This window comes from Anomaloglossus baeobatrachus, chromosome 1 (assembly GCF_048569485.1).
Source record: "Anomaloglossus baeobatrachus isolate aAnoBae1 chromosome 1, aAnoBae1.hap1, whole genome shotgun sequence".
NCBI classification, from domain to species: domain Eukaryota; kingdom Metazoa; phylum Chordata; class Amphibia; order Anura; family Aromobatidae; genus Anomaloglossus; species Anomaloglossus baeobatrachus.
This window is the reverse complement of record NC_134353.1, coordinates 171614605-171639515: the sequence shown is the minus strand read 5'-3', so window position 1 is coordinate 171639515 and position 24911 is coordinate 171614605. Positions and strand designations below refer to the sequence as shown.

The 24911-nt window shown below is 45.0% G+C and overlaps 1 protein-coding gene across 2 annotated transcripts in view; it reads left to right on the top strand.

Moving 5' to 3' along the window:
• Positions 1-7190: 7190 nt before the first annotated feature.
• Positions 7191-24911, top strand: part of GALNT7 (polypeptide N-acetylgalactosaminyltransferase 7) — a 258190-nt gene continuing 240469 nt past the window's right edge. Inside the window, exon 1 of one of the 2 annotated variants that reach the window (XM_075347204.1) lies at positions 7191-7493. In XM_075347204.1, the coding sequence (XP_075203319.1) occupies positions 7368-7493 (126 nt within the window). In that variant the 5' untranslated portion in view covers positions 7191-7367. The remainder of the gene's footprint in view (positions 7494-24911) is intronic. The other variant, XM_075347203.1, reaches the window with a different exon arrangement.

The window sequence follows — 24911 nt, the reverse complement described above, 5'->3', positions numbered from 1 at the left end:
GCGACATAGCAGTAATTTGACCCGCAGACACAAATTTGGTTCCCTGGTGTTCTGCCCACCTACTGGGGTACTTGACTGCCATTTGGTTCCGTATACAGGTGGTACTCAGTTTGCCTTTGCCCTGGCCTCTGCTCAACTTGGTATGGCAGATGCTACAGATTGCAATGTTTTTCTCTGAAGGACTTTAAGAAAAAAATTCCAGACAGTGGCTGAACGCCCCCTAGCCCTAACTTGGACCACAGTAGAAGTGCTTTTGGGAACAGTTGACTTAGATCTCACTCTGGAAAAAACACTACCCTTTGGTGCCTGTGTTGGTGCTACATATCTGTCTTCCTCTGTGCTGCTGTGCTGGCTATGCATGTCAACGATCCAGGTCGGATCAGTTGACTTATCGACCACCTCATCTTCCATATCATCCTCCTTCCCACTTGAGATTGTAGGCTGACCTGATGACAACTGTGTCTCATCATCATCAGCCACCTCTGGAGACAATAAATCAGATTTTTCAAACTGGCTTTCTTCTGGCCATAGGTCCTCAAATACTTGCGCATCAACACATACAACCTCTTCCTGTCCCTCTTCAATGCTGCACGGTGAGAGGCCAGATCCAACCAAAGGATACGTACAAAACAGATCCTCAGAGTGGCCAAGCTTGGGGTCATATGTCTCCTGTGACTGATGAAAGGGGGAGGAAGGTGGACCAGGTTGAGGATTGGATGGGCCAGCCTTCTATGTTTCCACAATAGACTGTGTGGACCTGGAAGATTGGTTGCTGCTTGACAACAAGACAGAATCTGCTCTCGCTCTTCTGGCTTACACACACACGTTTACGTTCCAGACCGGGAAATTTGGCAAGGATCATAGTGCATGCATCAAGCTTCTTCTGACCTGACGCAGACTCAGTGCCTTGTCACCCACCACTGACCACACCGCACCCATGTCCTTATCCTTTAACAAGTGCTTTAGTTGTCATTTTGGGTTTTGCTGACATATTTGCAGATGTTGATAGCCCAAGCCAAGCAAACTTTGACCCCAAAAATATTGTGGAGAAAGTACAAGTGAGTACTTTGTACCAGGCAGCACCAAATAGTAGAGTCCTGCTTTGTATTTGCAAAAGCCACTAGCAATGTATTAATGTGGCTGATCTGAACCCCACAAGGCAGGCTGTGAACACCTAAATATTGTAGAAACAGGAATGGTGCATTTAGTGTATCAGGCAGCAGAAAATGGTAGTCCTGCTTTGCATTTGCAAAGACAACTAGCAACGTATGAATGTGGCTGATGTGGACGGACGGCACAAGTAAGGCTGTGAAACCCTAAACATTGTGGAAACAGGAAAGTTGCTTTACTGTATCAGGCAGCAATCATTGCTAGAGTACTGCTTTGTAATTATTTGCAAAAACCATTAGCAACGTATTAATGTGGGTGATCTGGATGCCACAAGGCAGGCTGTAAATCCCTAAATATTGTGGAAACAGCTCCTGGTTCCCTACCTAATCCACAATCTCTCAATCCCTGATGTTGTTCAGTGCTATCAGCTCTTAAAAGAACTATTGTATTCTGGTTTCTGGATGGTACTATGGAGGTAGTGACACACTGCTTTAAACACTGTCCCTGCTTGGAAATCTGTCTCTCCGAATGCTACACTGACCTACACTGCAGGCAACCCTGAAAAGGGATTTTTGTGTTAAGAGGCCTACAGTCTCCATAGCAGCTGCTCGCTCTATCCCTACGCTGATACAATGATGGCTCCAGATGCAATGTGCGCAAAATGTTGGCGGAAGGTCTTTTATAGACCCTATGACGCAGAGCGGCCAGCCAATCACAGTAACGCCACAACCAAGATCGCTGCAGCATTACTGTGATTGGTTAAGAAGCCCTGCATGTTTAGAGGCTGCAAATCAGCTGTCAAACATGCCGGGTGAGACATCCGAATGTAGTGAGACGAATACACCATTACTCGCTATATAACAAATAGCCGAAATACCGTACTATTGTGCGAATAGTAACAAATGCATTCACTCATCACTACTTGTGATGTAAATTCTGACTTCCGGACAATCAGAAGTTACAAGCACAAAAGCAGTGCCAAAGAAAGATGAAAAAGCTGGAGGGTAAGCATAAGACAGAGAACATGAGACTGAGATTTAAAGCACCACACAAGCACTGAAAAAAAACAAAACGCTGGAGTGGTGCATTAAATTTGTTGTCCACTACTTTCACATTGATGGACTATCCTTAGGTAAGGTCATCAATGTCTGATTGGCCGAGGTCCAACACCTGGCACCCCCACCGATCAGCTGTTTTAAGTGCTGACGGTGGCAGCAGGCGGCCCAAAATTCTAAGTCTTCGAATAGTGCCTGTGGCCAAGTACTGCACATCCAACTCCAATTCAAATCAATAGGTGAATGTGCAGTATCCTTCGGCGGCCGCAATCATGCAACGAGGCAGCTTTGGAATTGAGCATTTCTGGCCACCGGAACCGAAAACAGCTGATCGTCTTCCCGTGGCCGATCAGACATTGATTACCTATCCAAAGAACAGACTGTTAATCTTAAAATAGTTTACATCCCCTTTAAAGAAAAAGTCAGACATTTGTGAAGCATGGTCTGTGTACCGTCATAAGGCATCTTAGCCGACCATCTCATACACAGGAGCGCTCCTGTGTTCTCTCTGGGAAAGCTGCTGACAGGCATTTATGCTGGTGGCTTCCCTCTGGGAGAACCAAATGATCGACATTTCCCAGGATGATCAGTTCGCCTGTCCCAAGGATGGGCGTTTAAGGGGGTGGGTGTGGGTGGCAAAATGAGCAATTGACAAGAGCCCACACTCCTTTGGGGGCCCCAGGGTCTACAATAGGAGCTACACTCTCTTGGAAGGAGGAGAGGAAAAAACTGAAATGAAAAAACATAAAAATTGTCTGGGAGTGACAGGGTTAAAAATAGTGACAGGTGATCATGCTCGCCACTGCTTGTTACTCGATGGAGCACCCAGGTGCTCCGAAGCGATTATAGTACTGAGTATAGTGAAAGTCAAAGGGAAACGCAAGCATTTTCAAACTCCGATGCTGGAGGCTGGCTCAATTAACAAGCTGTGGCGAGCACACTCGCTCATCACTACTTAAAATCCTTGTAATCGCCATATAATAGAAGCACAAGAGCTCCATGCAGGCTTCATTTTTCAGATGTTCAAGATGGGTTTACTAACAAACTTAAAAAATATTCTGATCTATAAAATGGAATTACGGTTAGGGTACCTCCTTGATTCCTAAATTTGTATAGTTATCCGACAGGTAGAACTTACAAGTCATTAAGTTCAACATTAGTGACAATTCTAGTGACTCATAACAATACAAGACAGGAAGTGTTGTCATTGGGATTTTGGAACACCAGGATGGTGCCTAATATATCAAATTTAACCTTTTTTGTGTGTAAAAATAGACTTTAGTATGAAGTCTATAGAAGTGCTTTATTAAAAATTACATCTAAGCAGATGATCCTATGAAATTATTTTTCTTACTGACTCTCCAGTTTGTAAAACCTTTTTTATTAAACATTTTAGGTAATTCTTAATTAATAGGAGTACTGTGTTCAGAATCCCCATTTCATGGGTATACATGTGTGTGTGCTATGTGTGTGTATACATATGTGTGCTCGGAGTATACATATGTGTGCTATGTGCTCCGTGTATACATCCATGGTGCTGTGTGCTATGTGCTCCGTGTATACATCCATGGTGCTGTGTGCTATGTGCTCCGTGTATACATCCATGGTGCTGTGTGTATGTGCTTCCTGTATACATGTGTGTGTGCTATGTGTGTATACATATGAGCTCGTTGTATACAGTCATATGAGAAAGTTTGGGCACCCCTATTAATGTTAACCTTTTTTCTTTATAACAATTTGGGTTTTTGCAACAGCTATTTCAGTTTCATATATCTAATAACTGATGGACTGAGTATTATTTCTGGATTGAAATGAGGTTTATTGTACTAACAGAAAATGTGCAATCTGCATTTAAACTAAATTTGACAGGTGCATAAGTATGGGCACCTCAACATAAAAGTGACATTAATATTTTGTACATCCTCCTTTTGCAAAAATCACAGCCTCTAGTCGCTTCCTGTAGCTTTTAGTGAGTTCCTGGATCCTGGATGAAGGAATATTTGACCATTCCTGTTTGCAAAACAATTCCAGTTCAGCTAAGTTTGATGGTCGCCGAGCATGGACAGCACACTTCAAATCATCACAGAGATGTTCAATGATATTCAGGTCTGGGGATTGGGATGGCCATTCCAGAACATTGTAATTGTTCCTCTGCATGAATGCCTGAGTAGATTTGGAGCGGTGCTTTGGATCATTGGCTTGCTAAAATATCCATCCCCTGTGTAACTTCAACTTCGTCACTGGTTCTTGCACATTATTGTCAAGAATCTGCTGATACTGAGTTGAATCCATGCGACCCTCAACTTTAACAAGATTCCCGGTGCCGGCATTGGCCACACAGCCCCAAAGCATGATGGAACCTCCACCAAATTTTACTGTGGGTAGCAAGTGCTTTTCTTGGAATGCCGTGTTTTTTTGCCTCCATGCATAACGCCTTTTTGTATGACCAAACAACTCAATCTTTGTTTCATCAGTCCACAGGACCTTCTTCCAAAATGTAACTGGCTTGTCCAAATGTGCTTTTGCATACCTCAGGCGACTCTGTTTGTGGCATGCTTGCAGAAATGGCTTATTTCGCATCACTTTCCCATACAGCTTCTCCTTGTGCAAAGTGTGCTGTATTGTTGACCAATGCCCATTGACACCATCTGCAGCAAGATGATGCTGCAGGTCTTTGGAGGTGGTCTGTGGATTGTCCTTGACTGCTCTCACCATTCTTCTTCTCTGCCTTTCTGATATTTTTCTTGGCCTGCCACTTCTGGGCTTAACAAGAACTGTACCTGTGTTCTTCCATTTCCTTACAATGTTCCTCACAGTGGAAACTGACAGTTTAAATCTCTGAGACAACTTTTTGTATCCTTCCCCTGAACAACTATGTTGAATAATCTTTGTTTTCAGATCATTTGAGAGTTGTTGTGAGAAGCCCATGATGCCACTCTTCATAGGAGATTCAAATAGGAGAACAACTTGCAAGTGGCCACCTTAAATACCTTTTCTCATGATTGGATACACCTGCCTATGAAGTTCAAAGCTCAATGAGGTTACAAAACCAATTTAGTGCTTCAGTAAGTCAGTAGAAAGTAGTTAGGAGTGTTCAAAACAAGAAATTGATAAGGGTGCCCATACTTATGCGCCTATCAAATTTAGTTTAAATGCAGATTGCACATTTTCTGTTAGTACAATATACCTCATTTCAATTCAGAAATATTACTGAGTCCATCAGTTTTTAGATATATGAAACTGAAAAAGCTGTTGCAAAACCCCAAATTGTTATAAAAAAAAACATTAACATTAATAGGGGTGCCCAAACTTTTTAATATGACTGTACATGTGTGTATACATGTATGTGCTATGTGTGTATGTGCTCAGTGTATACGTTTGTGCTTTGTGTGTGTGTATGTGCTCAGTGTATACATGTGTGCTGTATATGTGCTCGGTGTAAGCATACATATGTGTATGTGCTCGGTGTATACATATGTGTGTGTATACATTTGTGTGTCTACTTGGCATATACCTATGTGTGTGCTATGTGTGTAAGTGCTCGGTGTATACATGGGTGTGTGTGTAACATACAGTGTTTGTGTAACATACTGTGTATGTAGTATCAATTTATAAATCATAGAATGGTAGAGTTGGAAGGGACCTCACGGTCCATCGGGTCCAACCCCCTGTGAGTACAGGTTTTCCTAAATCAGTGAAGGCAAACCTTTTGAGCTTGGTGTGCCAAATAAAAAAAGAGCATAACTCACGTGATGTGTCACTTCTCAAAAAATCCATAATTTTGTTATCTTTGCAGCTCTAATAACAAAATGTTAGCAGATGACTGCCAGAGGGGAGGGGGAGAGAAGACAACCATTGGTGGGAGAGGAGATAATTATTTCCTCTCCCCCCCAGCAGTCACCATCTCCTCTCCCCCTCAGCAGTCATAATGTGCCCATCCTTGTCCCATGTAGTAATCTGCCCATCTTGTCCCCTTCCTTTAGCAATGTCCCATCCTGTAGTAATGTGCCCATCCTGTAGTAATGGGCCCACCCTTGTCCCCTTCATTTATCAATATCTGCAGTTTCCCAACAAAGAAGCAAATTGTTGATCATTCATCAGGTGATTGAATTGTTTGACAGAACAAAAATCATTGTTCACAGCAGCACATCGCCCTGTGCAGACTGCAGATGTGCTGCTGATATCAGGATATGGTGTGGGGTTAAGGGGCTTTACACGCTGCGACATCGCTAGCGTTCCCACCCGCCCCCGTCGTTTGTGCGTCACGGGCAAATCGCTGCTTGTGACGGTCGCTCGTACGTGTCACACGCAAAGACGTCGCTGAGGCCGGATGTGCGTCACGAATTCTGTGACCCCAACGACATCTCGTTAGCGATGTCGTTGCGTGTAACGAGGCCTTTAGATTGCTCTATTGGTGATCGTTCTGTGCACATCATTCTTCCTCATTCTGTGCAGAGGCCGGAAACAAGCACCGAAGGACTTGAATATTGTTGATCGCGCTCATTTACCAGTCTGGACTCAGCGCATGGAAATGTAACCTAATGTGTGAGTGTGACAGGGCAATATGTGAGCATTTGGGGCCCCCTTTAACCTTTTGCCCAGGGCCACTCTTGATTTAACACCGGCCGTGTCCGGCACCCCCATACACATTAATTATTGTCCAATATTAGTGTAGCGTGGGGCTGTCGGTGTCACGCACACAATTGGGTACTGATGTGTGTGAATCAGGGTCACCGCACAAATACTGGCCCTCCATGTTGTTACCTTTTCTCGACAGGTGTATTCCAGGCACCATATTGGAATAATCTCCCTATAAATACTGACATGACCGCTCTTACTCCAGCACATACAGGGATGCACATAACTAGCAGTAAGGGGCTCTCAGGCCATGTAATGTATATAATGGCGGCAGAATGAGGGGATGCCCTCAGCAGCCTCACCTCAGGACGGCAGGAAAGTTTGATGTCTGGCAGAGGCGGGGTGAAGCAGGGGGCAGCAGCGGGACAGTCAGGGAGGAGGAGAATCGAGGCCACACTGGAGAGTGAGCGGAGGAGCTCACACCTGTGTGTGGGGATGTGCCGCCTCATGAAGGAGCCCTCGTCCCAGGCTGCAGGCGCCGTGTGCTGAGCGCCATGTAATCAGCCCGTGCACGGCGCTCTCCTCACTTTCTCCAGTGACTGCTCCTCTGCTGGCAGCACAACCATGCGGCTGAAGCCCGGCTTCCTCCTGCGCAGCCTGCTGGTGCTGGCCACTTTCCTGGCTCTGCTCATCCTCTGGTCCTCCCTGTCCTCCGGCCGGACAGAGCCCCCGCACTCCCAGCTGGCCCGGGTGAGTACCGGCTCATTGTACCGGCTCCGTGCCGCCGCCGCTGCCTCTACGAGTTCCCATCCTTCCTCCATTACCAGAGGGCCTGGTGCGCTCAGGCCGGGTCCCCCTGTCTGGAGGTGGATTCATTAATTTCACTAATCGCCTTAATTGTGTGAGGTGCCGCGAGCACAGCGCCGTACTGCGCATCCCCGGCCCGGCTGTACGTGCGCTGTGTCCGGGGAGGGAGGCGCGGCGAGTTGGTTGCCCCGTGGGGTTCTGGGTAATTGGTGCCCCCCAACGGACTGCTCTTCACAGCTCCCAGTGGCCGGGAGGAGGGAGGCGCGGCCATTGCTGGCGTCCTCGTAGTGCGCGGCTGTGTAGCGCTCATAAGCCTTCAGAACGGAGCCGAATCCGCGGGGATATCGCTCCGCCCATAGACCTCTAGGCAGCGCTGTAACCCGTATTCCTCCGCCATAACGTTAGTGTTACTGGTGGTGTGCTGGCCAGCGAGGTCATGGTGCATGTGCTGCCCCTTCATTTAGGGTCTCTGGCCCCAATTCATTATGAGCGGTGTGCAGGAGTAAGAAGCGACGATTTCACAGAGAACCCAGCGCCAATGAATGAATTTGCCGTATGGTCTCCGTGGCGTGCGCCTTATTCCAGTCATGGACTGGAGATACATTTCTGGTGTAAGGCCATGTCCGCACGTGTGCATTTTTCCTGCGCTTTCTCTGCGTTTTAAACTGCAGTGTGTTGTCAAAATGCATGCGTTGTGCTTCCCCAGCTAAGTCTGAGAAGTCTGCAAATTCCATGCGCACGTTGCGTTTTGGATGCCAAATATTTGACAAAATCGATACATTTAAAAAAGCAACATGTGACTTCTTTTGGGCGTTTTGGTTGGGTTTTCCACCCACTCTCTCTGTGGGAGCGCACTGTCAAAAATGCATCAAAAGGCAGCGTTCTTTTAGGCACACGCAGTTTACTGCTGTCAAAACGCTGCATTTTATTTGGCAACCAGAACGCACACGTGCGGACATTGCCTTACACATCGCTACTTTTGGGGAATATAACAGGTGGATGTGGCCACGTCCTGGCACAGCTCCTCCCACTTTGGTGGGGCCATCTGACATGGGTGACCGCTCCAATAGTGGCCTGTGGGGAGGGGTCCTGACCGTCCTAGCCATCCCGTATATCTTACAGGGGTGACTGGTGCAGTGGGGGAGTCACTCATGGGTACATCTCATATACGTTTATCGGTTTTTAGAATGGAACAACAATTCCTGTGTGATGCGCTTTTCTTCCACACTTCCCAGGACCCAGACGGACCAGTAATTAGCTGCCTCATTACACGTTGGATAGATTTTACACATGAATTCTTCTAAAGGGAACAAACTTCAATGTGAACGAAGCCTAAGGCTACTTTCACACTTGCGTTGAACGGTATCCGTTGCATTGCGTTGTGTAACGGATGCAACGGATGTGTTGCATATAGTGACACAACGGATGCAACGGATGCTGCAAAACAACGCAATTCGTTTTGATTTTTTTTTTTTTTTTTTTCCCGGTTTTACCAGCGGCAGACTATAGTGAACGATCAGCTGATCGTTCCCTGCAGCCGGCCGCTGGGTGATCAGCTGATTGCTCCCAGTAGCCGGCCGCCGGGTGATCAGCTGATCGCTCCCGCCCGCCGGGTGATCAGCTGATCGCTCCCAGCTGCCGGGTGATCAGCTGATCGCTCCCTGCAGCCGGCTGCCGGGTGATCAGCTGATCGCTCCCGGCCGCCGGGTGATCAGCTGATCGCTCCCTGCAGCCGGCCGCCGGGTGATCAGCTGATCGCTCCCTGCAGCCGGCCGCCGGGTGATCAGCTGATCGCTCCCTGCAGCCGGCTGCCGGGTGATCAGCTGATCGCTCCCGGCCGCCGGGTGATCAGCTGATCGCTCCCTGCAGCCGGCCGCCGGGTGATCAGCTGATCGCTGTCACTTGCCGGCGCCCGGGCATGCCGGCGGGCGGGCGCTCAGCTGAGCGCTGTGACTTGCCGGCGGCCGGGCATGCTGGTGGCCGGTCATTCAGCTGAGCGCTGTCGCTTGCCGACGGCCGGGCGCTCAGCTGAACGTTCGGCCACCGCGAGCCAAAATAAAGTTTGATTTAAAAAAAAAAAAAAAAAAAAGAGCATGCGCAGTGAAATCCAGAGGATTCCGCTGCTCAAAATAACGTTACATGCTGCGTTCCTCCCGCTGGGCGGAAGCAACGGAGCGTCGCCCAGCGGAAGCAACGCAGCTCCTTTTGGTACAATCCGTCAACCATACAAGTCTATGGGAAACAGCGGAATCCGTTAACGGATTCCGCTGTTTCCCAAAAGGGCGGATTGTAACGGAAGGAAAATAACGCAAGTGTGAAAGTACCCTAAGATGTCTTATGTAAAACATAATGGGTTAGAAATGACTTTAGAGATTCCTATCTGGACCAGTTTAGCTGTTATAACCGGATATCTGGCCTATTATTAAGTTCCCCCATATGGGAGGTGTGTTCTGTACTGCCGGCTCTTCGTATGTTGGTGTCACCATGACCCGTATTGGGGCAGATACCACGCGGCGTTGCGGCTTGTTGCTGGATTGTGCTGCTATACCAGCTCTTTGTCTCAGCATCCTCCTTGCTCCTCAGAATCTGGGGTCTTCATTCCCCCTCTACAACTGCTCTGCAGTGTCTGTTACTTGTAGTCTCTGACAAACAATTCCAGGCAAAGTGCCATTGACTTGAATGGTCCTTTTGTTTAGGATGTTTTGTCAGAATTTTCCACTTCCAGAGATCTCTCCATTGGCACCAAAAGGGTTTGTAAGCGCAATAGGTTTGAAACATGAGGGGGGTGAGCTCACAGGCTCCGCAGGGTGCCAGAAAGTCACTCGCTGGATCCTGACCCCATATTAGGCCAGGCTTGTTGGTCAGATTGGGATGAGCCCATGTACCATTGATCAGCTACATTGTGATTGATCTGGATCCTAAAGTAATTTTCATAGAGATGGGGGAGGACGAAGCAACAAATGTACGAAAGTCCAAAAATATAAGAAAATCGGTATTCACCTTCTGTCTTCCTGTAACCAGTGCTGATCATCCTGGTCGCCCCCCACAGATCTTTATTGGCTGTCAGTGGTGATGCAGCCAATATGATGCCTGGAAGTCTGACACATGACTACTGAGGTCTGTGATTGACTGCAGCGCTTATGTGCTAGTATGGTACGTCATTAGTTGGTGGGGGAGCGATGCATTAGAGCATCAGGGGAATGAAGTCTCGATACTCATTAATGAAGATCTTATAGAATTAGAATGTATTTTATGTATGATTTCCCATATACAGCAATAGAAATGAGTTATTTGTAAAGAGCACATTTCTAGACATGATGGTTAGCAGCGTCTGGGACTTGTCCACCCTGAGTGAGGTGATCGCTGGGTCTTTGAATTCTAACACAGATCCCTTGTTTCTTTTGTTACCTGACATAGGTAGCTGTAGAGTAAATGCTAAGCATAATGCTCCGTCATGCTGCTGGCCTTCTCTGGTGACGTGGTCTGATCTATTGATAGCTGACGTCTGACAGGTCATTCTGCAGAAAAAATGTCTGATGCGAAAAGGAATCGGTCACAAGGTGACCATCCCTAAAATTTCAATTATGCAACTTTTTTTTTTTTTTTTCTTGTACCATCTTGATCTGCGTATATGGATTTTTTTTTCTCTGATGGGACTTCTGGTAGGACAGGTTTTACAATCATGAAAGGAAGGGTATGTGCATACGTTAAGTGTTTGCAGAGATTTCTGCACCATTTTGGCATTTCTTGGCAGTAAAAACGCAGCGTCACGTTTTTGGTGCATTTTTATTCAATTTTTGGTGCACATTTTTCCCAATAAAAATGCTGAATATGTGTGAGACTTCAGGATTCTCATTCACTGTGCTGGCATCAGCAAAGCCTTCAGGTTCTGTGACAAATCTGTGAAGAAAACGTGGCAAATCTGCAACGTGTGCACAGGCCTTAAGGGTTTGTCTATGGCCGTGCCAGGTGGCTTACTTGGCTAGTCTAAGGCGGGCTTTGCACGTTGCGACATCGCAAGCCGATGCTGCGATGTCGCACGCGATAGTCCCCGCCCCCGTCGCAGGTACGATATCTTGTGATAGCTGGCGTAGCGAAAATTATCGCTACGCCAGCTTCACATGCACTCACCTGCCCTGCAACCGTCGCTCTGACCGACAACCTGCCTCCTTCCTAAGGGGGCGCGTCGTGCGGCATCATAGCGACGTCACACGGCAGGCAGCCAATAGCGGCGGAAGGGCGGAGATGAGCAGGATGTAAACATCCCGCCCACCTCCCTTCCGTATAGCCGCCGGCGGCAGGTAAGGAGATGTTCCTCGCTTTTGCGGCTTTACACACAGCGATGTGTGCTGCAGCAGGAATGAGGAACAGCATCGTACCTGTCGCTGCAGCGTAATTATGAAAAAGTCGGAGCCTGCACCGATGATACGATAACAACGCTTTTGCGCTCGTTAATCGTATCATCTAGGATTTACACACAACGATGTCGAAAGTGACGCCGAATGTGCTTCACTTTCGATTTGACCCCACCAACATCGCACGTGCGACGTTGCAACGTGCAAAGCCGCCCTAAGGCTGCTTTCACACTGTTTTTTTTAACATGCGTTCTGAACGTTTTTTTTTTTTTGTAACGCAAAAATGGATCCAGTGTAAATGCGTTTTCATTTCTATGCATTTGCAATGGACTTGCGTCAACATGCGTTCACCTGCGTTTGTGTGCGTTATAGTGAGGATCCAGCGAGTTGCAGTTTAACATTTTTCAAAAATGCTACTTTGTAGCATTTTTGAGCTGCGTCCAAATACTGCAAATTGCTGGATCCTGACTATACTGCACGCAAACTCATGTGAACGCTGGCATGCTGATAGACAGGATCCTGCTTGCTCTACTGAGCATGCCCAGAAACCAGCCTCGGGTGATAAGTCCCCCTCCCCCCCTCCCTCTCTGCCTCTCTCTCCCCCTCCCTCTCTGCCTCTCTCTCCCCCTCCCTCTCTGCCTCTCTCTCCCCCTCCCTCTCTGCCTCTCTCTCTCCCCCTCCCTCTCTGCCTCTCTCTCTCCCCCTCCCTCTCTGCCTCTCTCTCTCCCCCTCCCTCTCTGCCTCTCTCTCTCCCCCTCCCTCTCTGCCTCTCTCTCTCCCCCTCCCTCTCTGCCTCTCTCTCTCCCCCTCCCTCTCTGCCTCTCTCTCTCCCCCTCCCTCTCTGCCTCTCTCTCTCCCCCTCCCTCTCTGCCTCTCCTCTCCCCCTCCCTATCTGCCTCTCCTCTCCCCCTCCCTCTCTGCTTCTCCTCTCTGTCTCTCTCCCCCGCCTGAGAGCTGCGGACACTCGTAACCAAGATAAATATCGGGTAACCAAGCAAAGCGCTTCTCTTAGTTACCGATGTTTACGTTGGTTACGTGTGCAGGGAGCCCGGCTCCTAGCACCTGCGGATGCTCGTAACCAACGTAAATATCGGGTATCCAAGCAAGTTACCCGATGTTTACCTTGGTTACGAGCATCCGCAGCTGTCAGAAGCCGGCTCCCAGTCTATCACGTTCAGTTCCACTGACTCCCGATCACATGACTCCAATGCCCGCCCATAAACTTAAAGTGACAGGATCCTGCAAAATAACACATGCGTCTGCATGCCTTTTTTTGCTGTAAAAGCAGGATCCGCTTTTACAGCAAAAAAACGTTCATGACGCATGTTAAAAAAACGTAGTGTGAAAGCAGCCTTAGCTGGTGCTATGGCCAGACCCAGGCCCCTACATGGAGTCTGGTGCACAGGTCTGATCTGATTAAATGTCCGGTCTAATATCTTTAACCCTGCTGTAATTTGTGTGACACAAGTTAGCAGGAACAGTATAGACATTCCCCAATACAAGCAGGCGACACTAGGAAGGAGAAATTAAAAATATGCAGAGACGGTATTCCATCGTCTTGTGTGTTCACCCTTGCTTGTTTAATTAAACACACCATTACTCCTTGACAAAGGCTTTGCTGTACTGGCAGAAGACAGCGCAGGTTTTAAAAATGTATGGAGGGTGAAAATATATGCTCAGCCATCTCCGCTTTCTGAAGTGGCATACAGGGAAATTAATTGCTATTGTAGGTAATTCTATTTGGTACTGGTCACTCTGATAATGACACAATTGTACATATCGGGAGGCAATGTCTCTCAAATATTCTGCTCTCTGAATGACAATACAAAGTTATACTCTTTATTTTCTGCTGTGGTTGGGATAGATTACCCGATCGCTTGCAACGGCATCATATTGTTTCATCTGGTGCTAGTGGTATTTTAAATAAAAGTCCCCTGGCTTATACTCACCCCCCCCCCCCCCCCCCCCCCCCGACATCTTCACCCGCTATCGCCATTGATTTGTGACCTGCCGACAGCTCCAGTGTTTCAAGGCACGCCGGAGGTCACAACTCAATACACGACTATGAAAGCCTCATTCTGGCCATGTTCTGGCTCTCATAGACTTGCACTGAGAGCTTGTGATGTAAATTCTGTCTAGTCAGAAGTTACTGTCACAAGATGGCACCTCTTAACGTTGAAGATGCCGGAAGGCGAGTATAACAGGGGACTTAAATTTAACGTGCCTCTCTTACGCTGGAGTGATGCTTTAAGAAAAGGGAAATTGACATGAAACCCCCCTCTCTGAAATAGGTTCTCTAGTACCTGGGCTATACATCATGCATTTCTTCATACAGTTGCTGCAGAACCTCTTGATACATATTTTTTTTTTTTTTGAAGAATATGATGACATTATGTCAGGCTCTAGGTGATTGGCATGAATCTCTGTATGAAATAGATATTATATAAGCTGGCTTTAGGCATTACACAATATTTAAACGAAGCTCTACATCTTGGAGGGGAAATGTACTAATAATAAGCGGTTATCCACTACTGGGACAACCCCTTCTCAATCCGCATGTTTCCTCCTTTTGCCTCTGGTGCCGGCACCCTTCCAGCAGTGTCAACACTGTGTCCTTGGATCGCGTAAGAGTGTTACGTAGCATGATACCCGCGGCCAATCAGCGGCTGCTTCACTTTTTCCTCCTTCAGACAAATCGCTTACAACCATAAGAAGTGAGCGCTGCTGCTCTCTAACTTTCCCCAGATGTACGTGATATGTCTGAAGGGGCTGCTGATTGGCCGCAGGGATCACATGATTACGTGATCCAGGACACAGTGCCGACACCAGAGCGGAGTATAAGTTTATTATTTTAAAAGGGGGAAACATATGGATTGAGACAGGGCTGTCTGAGTAGAGGACAACCCTCTAATGTCCAAATCTGTTTCTACAATTCCTAGAAATTTTGTTCTTTATTCAAATATGCTGATGAGCTCCTCAGTGCACTCTGGGGGTGGCCAAGAAGTTGAGTCCATGAAATTCTTTTGCAACGATTTCCATCACCGCCTGTATTGATTGCCAGCTCAAGTTGTACAGGAGACAGAGCAAGGTGGGGAAAGATAGAAAGTATGGTGCTCAGAACTGCTCGGCCACACCCAGGCTGCACGGAGTACCTCATTAGCATATTTGAAAAATGAATGCTTTCTGGCAAATGTAGCAATTAATTTTGACACCAAAAGTTAAATAAATAAGGCTATGACATGTTTGGTTTGAAGAATAATTTTGTGCTGACAGAACTTACATCCTACCTTTCCACAGCAAAGTGGAAATATGATCAGTTTCTAGTTGGCTTGTTTGATACTATCAATATGAAAGAGTTACTCTATGAACTAGGGAATCTATTATGCAGCATTTTTCACAACTGCTACAGACCCTTTCAATATACAACCACATCTGTTGCAGACTGATTTTTTTTTTTTTTTTTTTAAAGAAGGGAATACATTGTTTTCAGGTAACACAAGGGACTCAGTGGTTCAAATCCCACCAAGGACACATCTGCAAGGAGTTTGTATGTCCTCCCGGTGTTCCCACATTTCAACGACATACTGATGGGGAAAGGTAGATTGTGAGTCCCAATGGGGACAGTGATAAGCGGATTATGATAGTGCTATAGAAGAGAGCATAATAATTTGCATTACATCGGTTCTGTGTTGCTTGGGATTTGCATGTCAAGCGCTTCCTGCAATATATTATAATATTCTCCCAATCTGCTGCAGATCCTCGTTATAATGTATGAAGTTATAAGTGACATCTCACTTTGCTTTACAAAGGGACTATGAGGCAGCTGCCGTGTTATAAGCATATAATTAATAAGAACTATATTCAAAGCTATCCCAAAGTTTCTGGACATATCAACCTGTAAGGAGCTCCCTAATAGGATTCTCATTAATGTGTCATTGTCAGTTTATCAATCCCCTGAATTTGGGGAAGTGTGTGTGTGTATGTGTGTGTGTGTGTGTATATGTATGTATGTATGTATGTATGTATGTATGTATGTATAATGTATTTATATGTGTGTGTGTGTGTGATTGATTCCAACATTGCTGTAGCTTCCCCAGATCATCACCAATCCTCCACCAAATTTCAGTGGGTGCAAGACACTGTGGCTTGTACGCCTCTCCAGATCTCCGTCTAACCATTAGACGACCAAGTGTTGGGCAAAACTGAAAATTAGACTCATCAGAGAATATTACCTTACTCTAGAAATTGGGCTGGTAGACTAACTTTTGCGAAGGACGTATGAATCAAGCCGCATACAAGGTTATCCTGGAAAAATAGTTGCTTCCTACTGCCCAGGCAATGTTCCCCAACTCTGAGGACTGGTTTTTCCAGCAGGACAATGCACCATGCCACACAGTTAGGTCAATCAATGTGTGGATGAAAAGAACCATCACATCAAAACCCTGTCATGCCCAGCCCAATCTCCAGACCTGAACCCAATTGAAAACCTCTGGAATGTAATCAAGAGGAAGATGGATGGTCACAGACTATCAAACAAAAAATAACTGTTTACATTTTTGCGCCAGGAGAGGCGTAAGGTCACCCAAAAGCAGTGTGAAAGACTGGTGGAAAGCCAAGACGTATGAAAGCTGGGATTAAAAATCATGGTTATTCCACAAAATATTAATTTCTGAACTCTTCCTGAGTTAAAACATTAGTATTGTTGTTTCTAAATGATTATAAACTTGTTTTCTTTGCATTAGTTGAGGTCTGAAAGCAATGCATTCTTTCTGTTATTTTGACCATTTCTCATTTTCAGAAAATAAATACAAATGTATTGCTTGGAAATGCGGAGACGTTGTCAGTAGTTTATATAATAAAAGAACATTTTACATTTTACTCAAATATACCTATAAAGAGAAATATCAGAAAAACTGACAATTTAGAAGTGGTCTCTTAATTTTTGCCAAAGCTGTGCGTAATATAAATAAATTATATAGCGACACATTAACAGTTAACGCTGTTTCTTTTTTTTCTCTTCTCACATTAAGCGGCTGTGCATGACGCTGCTGATTCAGCACTGATCTGGAGCTAGCGAACCAGTCTTGTGATGTTCTCGGATGCTCGAATAACATAACAGCATTTTGGGCAATTTCAGCAAGTATTTTATGCTAGGGACTGATGTTTCTACTCTATATTCAGCTGGGAACTCTGCCAGGAAAGTATTAAGATAAATATTTCTAGCAATCATTATTTATTGATAAATATAATTGTAGTTTTCTGCATTCAGGCCCATCATCTTGGGGTTTTTTTTTTGTTTTTTTTTGGCCCTTTTTCTTTTGTCTTCTGTTATTCAGTGCCCAAATTCTTTAAAATGGCTCATGCGGTTGATGAATTTTGCGCAAAGTAAAAAATCTATATATATTCATTTTTTTTTAATTTTTTTTTTTTTTGTCTTTCGGAGGGGGGGGGCGATATTTTAGGACAAAAAGGTCGCATGTTATGCAAAATGATGCAGAAATTGCTCAAACAAAACTCCGGTATAACTCCCAACATTTGTTTTAAACGTTTTTGTTTTTTTTTTTTTATTTTTTATTTTTTTTTTTAAATTAAACATAAGTCAGGTGAAAATACCTGGAAACCCTACATTCACTTCACAATGATAAACATAAAAAAAAAAATAGGCGCAGGTGAAAATAAAAACAGCAACACTATATAAAAAAAGGCACAAATGCAATAATGAATCTAACCTTTACTGTCTTCGTTGCAGTAGTACACATAATAGAAACTGCTGGTGGAGCTTGTGACTCTCGTTGGGCACATATGTGAAATATAATGTAGAAAGCATTGTTTCGCTTCTTTGTTTGCATATAGTTTAATACCAATAAACCTACTCAAACTGTGGTGTTGGTGTGGTACACGTGTAAAACAAATATCCTTTATTCAAGTCCACATCATTTCTTGATCCCATTGTTCAGTGCTGGAAGTATGATTTATAGTATCTTTAAGCTTTCTGGTGTTATCCAGTGCTGGTAAAGAAAAAAAAAATGCTTAAAGCAAATGGAGAATGGAGTTTTAAGTAAAGGTGGGTTCTTAATTTTTATTGTAGAAGTGAAGGGTCCGTCTTCTAATCATAGCGCCTCTTATATTAGCTCACCGGGGGGAGCAGCGGTGGTGGAGCTGCTCAGGAAGGTCACAGGAGGCAGGGTAGGTGATGCTGCGGGCTCAGAGGAGGGGGTGTTGCAGCTCAGTAGGGTCAGTGTGCGGAGGGTTGGCGACACTACGGACTCGTGGAGTGTCAAGCCAGCTGGCGCTATTGATCTGCCAGCGGGTTCGAAGGAGGGGGTGTCGCGGCTTAAGAGGGACAGTGTACGGCATTGGAGGGTCGGCGATACTGCAGGCTCGTGGGGTATTGATCTGCCGGCGGACTGCGGGCTCCATTGAATCGCCAAGCGTTGATGCAATGGGCTTGAAGATGATGGCTGCGGAGGTGGCGTGTGTGCAGAGTGGCCTCTGTGGCCATTTTTTTAAGTCCATCGCGTCAACCGCCGATGATTGAAAGCAGACCATAGATCAATGGCGCCTGCACACTGGCTCTTCTGAGCTGCTCCACTGCAGTGGAGCACTCATTCCTATGTTTTACTACCAAGCAATGCCGACTAGTATTTATTTTTTCTCATGCCGATTTGACAAGAGAAAAAAAATCAATGCATGCTGTGATTATCAGCGTTTATTGGACAGCACGCACCTATTCAAGTCAACGGGTGCGTGTAAAACATCGGACTACACTCTGAAAGCACCCGAGTGCAGTCCAACACGCACTGAGACAGATAATGGAGATGTTCTCCATCTTCTCCGTACATGTGATCAGATTCTTCCATGCAAAAGAATCAGGGCACAGTGAATGAAACTCAGGTCACACTCACAACAGAGTGTCATTTGCATATAAAGTCATGGCAGAAAGTATTGACACCCTTGAAATTGTACCAGAAAGTGAAGTATTTCTCCCAGAAAACTATTGCAATTGCACATATTTATTAGACACAGTTATTTCCTTTGTGTGTATTGGAACCACACAAAAAAGCAGAGGGGAAAAAAAGGTAAACTGAACATAACTTCAAAGAGCTGGACTAAATAACTGAAATCAATCGTTTCCTATCACCAAGCTCTCCTGGAATTTTAGAATTTTTTTTTTTTGTAGTAAGCTGCTTGAAGGACGTCTTCTCCCAACAGCAATTTTAAGGTCTCTCCGCATGTCTTCAATGGGATTTAGTTCCAGACTAAGAACTCTCCAGCGCTTTGTTTCCATCCATTTCTGAGTGCATCCTGAAGTATGTTTGGGGTCAATGTCATGCTCGAAGACTCATAACCTAGGATGCAAACCCAGCTTTCTGGCAATGGGCACTACAGTGAGACCCAAAATCCTGCACACAGTGAAGGCACTGAGTTCCAGAGGCAGCAAAAGAACCCCAAAACATCTTTGAACCTCCATCATTTTTAACTGTAGTTTTCTTATTCTTTGTAGGCCTCATTCAGTTTTTGGTAAACAGCTTTTTGGTAGACCACATAATTCTACTATCTTGGCCGCCTCTGTCCACAAGATGCTTTTTCAGAAGGATTTTGACTTGCGTGCATTATGAAATCCAAAAAACTGCCCAAGATTTCCAAATAGAACAAAGCAAATGTGAATAGATGCCAGCTGTATAATTACACGAATCACAAGCAAAAGAATACAGCAGCACTCTGAGTGCTAAGATATATGCAAACATGTATGAAGTTAAGTTAGGGTCCGATCAATGAAAGGTCACCTTGTTGATGGGCTCACGTGAATTGGCCAGTTTGTGCTAAGAACCTTCACTTTTCGAAGTATGTTCCATATATCATTAATGAAGTTTAAATTTCATATATTCTATGATTGCATATATCATAGCGCTTAGAGTGCAACTGTATTTTTTTTTTTTGTGTAGTAGTAGCAGCTGGCACCTGTTTACACTTACTTTGTTTTATTTGGAGATGCCGTTCAGTTTTTTTGTTATATTATTGGAGGTGTTGACTGCCTCATTTTCTGGCTGTGCTTTCCTCCCATCAGTCTTTGGGTGTTTTTAAGTACTGCTGGTTCCTTTAAGTCCAGGAGAGGCATGAAATTAAGTTGGGCTCCCATCAAAGAAAGGTCATCTTATCGTGGTTGATGGGCTCACATGAACTTGCCAATATGTATGTCAGCAGTGGGGTCCTCCTGGGTCTCCTGCCATAGCATTTTATTCAATTGTCGACAGATAACGTGCGCTGACACTGATGCCCCCTGAACCCGCAAGACAGCTTGAATTTGTTTGGAACGTGATTGGGGCTGTCTGTCCACTATTCGGACTATCCTGCATCAATTTTTCTCTGCTGTCCAAGGAGAATAGCTATAGTGCCATGGGTTGTAAACTTCTTAATTTATGTTACGCACTGTGGACAAGGGAACATCAAGATCTTTTGGAGATGGACTTAAGAACCAAAATTGTTGAAAAATATATACCGTATCCAGGTTACAAGTCCTCAGACAGTTCTCTTTTTCATATCCTAGCAATATGCCATTTCTTAAGAAAGGTATTTCCCTTTAACCCTTTATAAACATCTTACAAATGTCATTATTAAACACACCCCTATCTGATGAATCCTCTGCTCCCACTCTTGCTATTCTTGTCTTTTTTTTCTATCACTCACAATGACATAAATTATATTGTAGGTGGTATTTGAATCAATCTGACATATTACTGCAAAGCAGTATTTTAGAGCTTGAAACTTTCATGAAAGTTTTGGGTATTTTGAAATCCTAGTGTCTCAAAAGAAATTTCTAGGAGGATTTGAACATTTTTAATTAATGCCTCAGTATCGCCTACATTGAATTTTATATTTTGCATATGATCTTTAATCTCCTTCCAACCTAAAGAAGAACTTCCAACAAAAAATGTATTTCATAACCTGTCCTAATTACTTATATTATGTAATCATGTGTAAGAGCGCTTTCACATTGCGTTGTTCCCCATGTTCAGTGGTCCCATTTTGCTGGGGGTTCGGACGTATGCAACATTGACCATAGTGGTGGAGACTGAGTCAAGGTGCGCCCTGTCATACACCATTGAAGGGCATATGCGCCTACTGGAGATGAACACCCAGACGTAGTAGACTGTCAGGTCGGATTACATAATAAGTCTGTAGCTATAGGGTTACTCTGCAGGTTAGTAGCATTATAAGGCTATGTGCCTATGGGACAACATACCTGCGGACTTTGACGCAGGTTTGTCCGCAGGTTTCACACAGCTGCTCCCCGGAATCTGCAGCTTTCCATTGCTGCGGGATTCGAGCATTTTTGTTGTGCTAAACCTATGGGACAAATGCGGAAATACCTGCGGACGTCCCGCCCTCTATCTCCATAGTGGAAAGGCAGAAATTCTGCAGATATTGCCACATGAAGAATAGATATGCAGTTATGTGTGTCTGCGGGAAATGCGCCGCATTTTCCGCCGCCGCACATACCGCAGCATTGATACAGCACTCCCCAAATCCCATAGGGTAAAATGAGGAGTGTCTGTACTTGCGTAAACCTGCGGATTTTTCTGGAAAATCCAGATAAATTTGCGGGTTTTCCGCGGAAAAATCCCTGGGTACGTTGTCCCGTGGGCACATAGCCTAAAGGTGCTGAAAGTGTGACACACAGGAGAAAATAAACTATTTCTCTGTCTTTCAGTGATGTTGGCATGTCCTGAGCAATTCTAGTCACCGTTTACCGCGCTAGGAGCGGTGGCTGTGAGCGGGCTGTGGACTGATGCATTGCAGAGCCGATTAGTGCTGAGGTGTGCCCATAGGCCACACTCAGTGCTGTGCTGTCCGAAGTGGCTAGAAATTTTCTCCTGGGTGCTGCACTTTCTCTATATCGGCCGGGCACCTTCATAACACTATTAACGGGCCTTGGTCAGCACAGAATGACTGTTTAAACCAAGTAGAGATGCTCGAAGAATCATGGTGGGGCTAATTATTTGTGCACCTCCCCCACCTGCTTGTTTTCCCACTATCCGCACCCTCTGCTGTTCTTTGACAGCTCTGGCTTTGCAGAGCCAGAGAAGGAAGGAGATAGGTGGGAAGGTGCACCTAAATGATTAGCCTGGCCAAGATTCACTGAGCATATATACCTGGTTTGAACATTCAGCCTATGCTGACAAAGTCCACAGTCCCTTTATTCTGCAGATTAACCCTATATCTGCAGGTTAGTGGCACAATCTGACCTGACAAGTTTTTATTACCCCCCCCCCCCATCTCTTTTGATTGTGTCTGCTTCATTTCTTACAATACTTGTAGGTATGCAATCGTATAGTAGAAGGCTCTTGAGGTATGTATATGGCTAGTAAAACAGTAGAGTGTATGAGCCCTTCATCTGGAAAGCGGGGATATTTTGGCTTGTAGGTGGTTTCTGGATATCGTAAGGTACTGTCACACTAAGACGCTCCAGCGATCTGACATGGCAGGGATGGCTGGAACGTCGCTACATGGTCGCTGGTGAGCTGTCAAACGGGCAGATCTCCACAGCGATCAGAGATCAGCCACCAGCGACCCGTGTAACGACGCTGTGCTTGGTAACCATAGTACACATCGGGTTACTAAGCAAAGCGCTTTGCTTATAGTTACCCGATGTGTACCTTGGCTACGTGTGCAGGGAGCCGGCTTCTAGAAGCTGCGGACGCTGGTAACCAAGGTAAATATCGGGTAACAAAGCAAAGCCTTTGCTTGGTTAACCGCTGTGTACCTTGGTTACCAGCATCCGCAGAAGCCGGCTCCCTGCTCCCTGCACATTCAGATCGTTGCTCTCTCTCTGTCAAACACAGCGATGTGTGCTTCACAGCGGGAGAGCAATGACCAAAAAATGGTCCAGGACATTCAGCAACGACCGGCGACCTCACAGCAGGGGCCAGGTCGTTGCTGGATGTCACACACAGCGACATCTCTAGCAAGATCGCTGTTGCGTCACAAAAACCGTAACTATCGATGTCGCTTAGTGAGACGTGGCCTTTAGGACTGCACACATAGAATCCAGACAGACCTTGTTGGAATTCGTGCTCATTTTATCAATTTAAAGTGACTTTCCTAATGAAGGGTTTCCTTCTTTTGACATACCAGGTCATAAACCTGCTTCTTTTCAGACCTGGCTTTGCTCAGTCTGTATATCTCCCCCCTATGCCACTTAGACTTGCGTCTGTTTCGCATGGCTGACTTTCCTTCACAATGGCGGCCAATTAAGCTGCTGAACCGATTGGCCACATAGAACAAATTTGCAGTGAATTCAAATAACATTATTTTGTTTCTACTCTCATCACAACCAGCTTTTGTAGTGTCCGTATTTGTAAAAAAACAAAAAAAAAAAAAAACAACCAACCAAACAAACCCCAGAACATAAAAAGCTCTGGAAACTTTTCACCCATATGATGATCTGTGTAATGTCATCAGATTCAAAAATTTTCTCTCCAGCATCACCTTGTATCAAGAGTCCTGTCCTCCAGAATATGTATGGCGACTGTCTGAGGACATTATCACCCTGATCTAATAGTTGCCTGTAGTTCAACAGTATTCTATCTTTGCTGAAATGGCCCCTTAAAGGGGTTGTCCGATCTTAAGCTACAAGTCTGCATTCACTTTGTCACTGCAGACTTGGGAATCCTCACATCGTACACACTGCGGTGCTGGGGAAGGGCAGTTATGTGACCATGGGACTTGCATACTTCCGGCTACATTCCTACTAGACTTTATCCAGCCTTGCTCAATACACTGCATTAAGTGAGGCCGGATTCAGTCTAGTCTGTATGTGACTGCATGTATTAAAATCACATACTTATGGTCACATTGCCGATACCGGAGAATCCACGCAGTGCGTGTGATGAGGAGTCACACAGTGACTGCAGATTTGTAGTGTAAGACCAAACCCAGACAAACCCTTTTTGAGGCTATCTTCAAGCTGATGGCTTGTAGCTGTCGTATTTAGACAGACCTGACTATATTCTCTCCATCATTAATGCCATCATTCTCTGCCCATAGAATATCATGTTATTTACAAAGCATTAACTGTTTACATGGAGAAATATGCTTCAGCTAGTAATAATTTTCAACGGCTAAAAAGCTTCAAACTGGTTGATGTTGACATATTTAGAGAAGCAAGTAGTCGGGAACCAGTTGACATTTTCAGATTTTTGGCTCTTCTAAAAGGGCCATTAAACTGTTCATCTCTTAGATGTTGTCGGTAAAAACTTAAGCCATAACGGTCTCTGTTGTATGATGGATATTAAAAATGCCCTAAGATGGAGTTCGTCAGGATTCTTTTAAAGCCGGAGTTCCTAACTTGTGACTCAGGAGCCCATGATTTGTGACTAGCAGTTGTCTGCCAGTATGGTGTCAATTAAAGGGATGCTTGAAGCTGGGTGCAGTAGTCTGGTGGGAGGGCTTGATACCAGTTATAAGGGACTCTGGATGCCATTGTCGTGGGGGAAAGCTGTCTGTGTGTGTTTCGGCCATCTTTGAGCTGAATGTTGGACTCAAGTTAAGGAAGGTTTGAAACAACTGCTTAAAAGAACAATACATTTGGTTATCTTAATTTTCATGTACTTTCCCTTTAAAATGATACTTAATACCTTGATAGAAGCTGTAACTGGTGAAAAGAGCCATTGTCTAGCAGGTATCTAAGTATATAAAGAAAATTGGTCATGGACAGCGGAACTCCTTGTTCTTATGAAATTTACACATAATGAGTCTTTATTGGAAATTTATAGTTTATACTCCTTGTAATTCAAACATCAAATGTGTTGTAATATAGTGTGTGCCTCCAGGGGTCATCCACACTGTAGTCAGCCAAAGGAAGCATTAATTAAACTTTAACAATGGTAAATGTGAAATTGGCAGGCATAGCACCCAAGGAAGCAGAACTGCGATCCTGCAATAGTAGGAACTAGTTAGAAATGAATACACTAGCTCGACAATTGGGAAGGGATTTATATAAAAC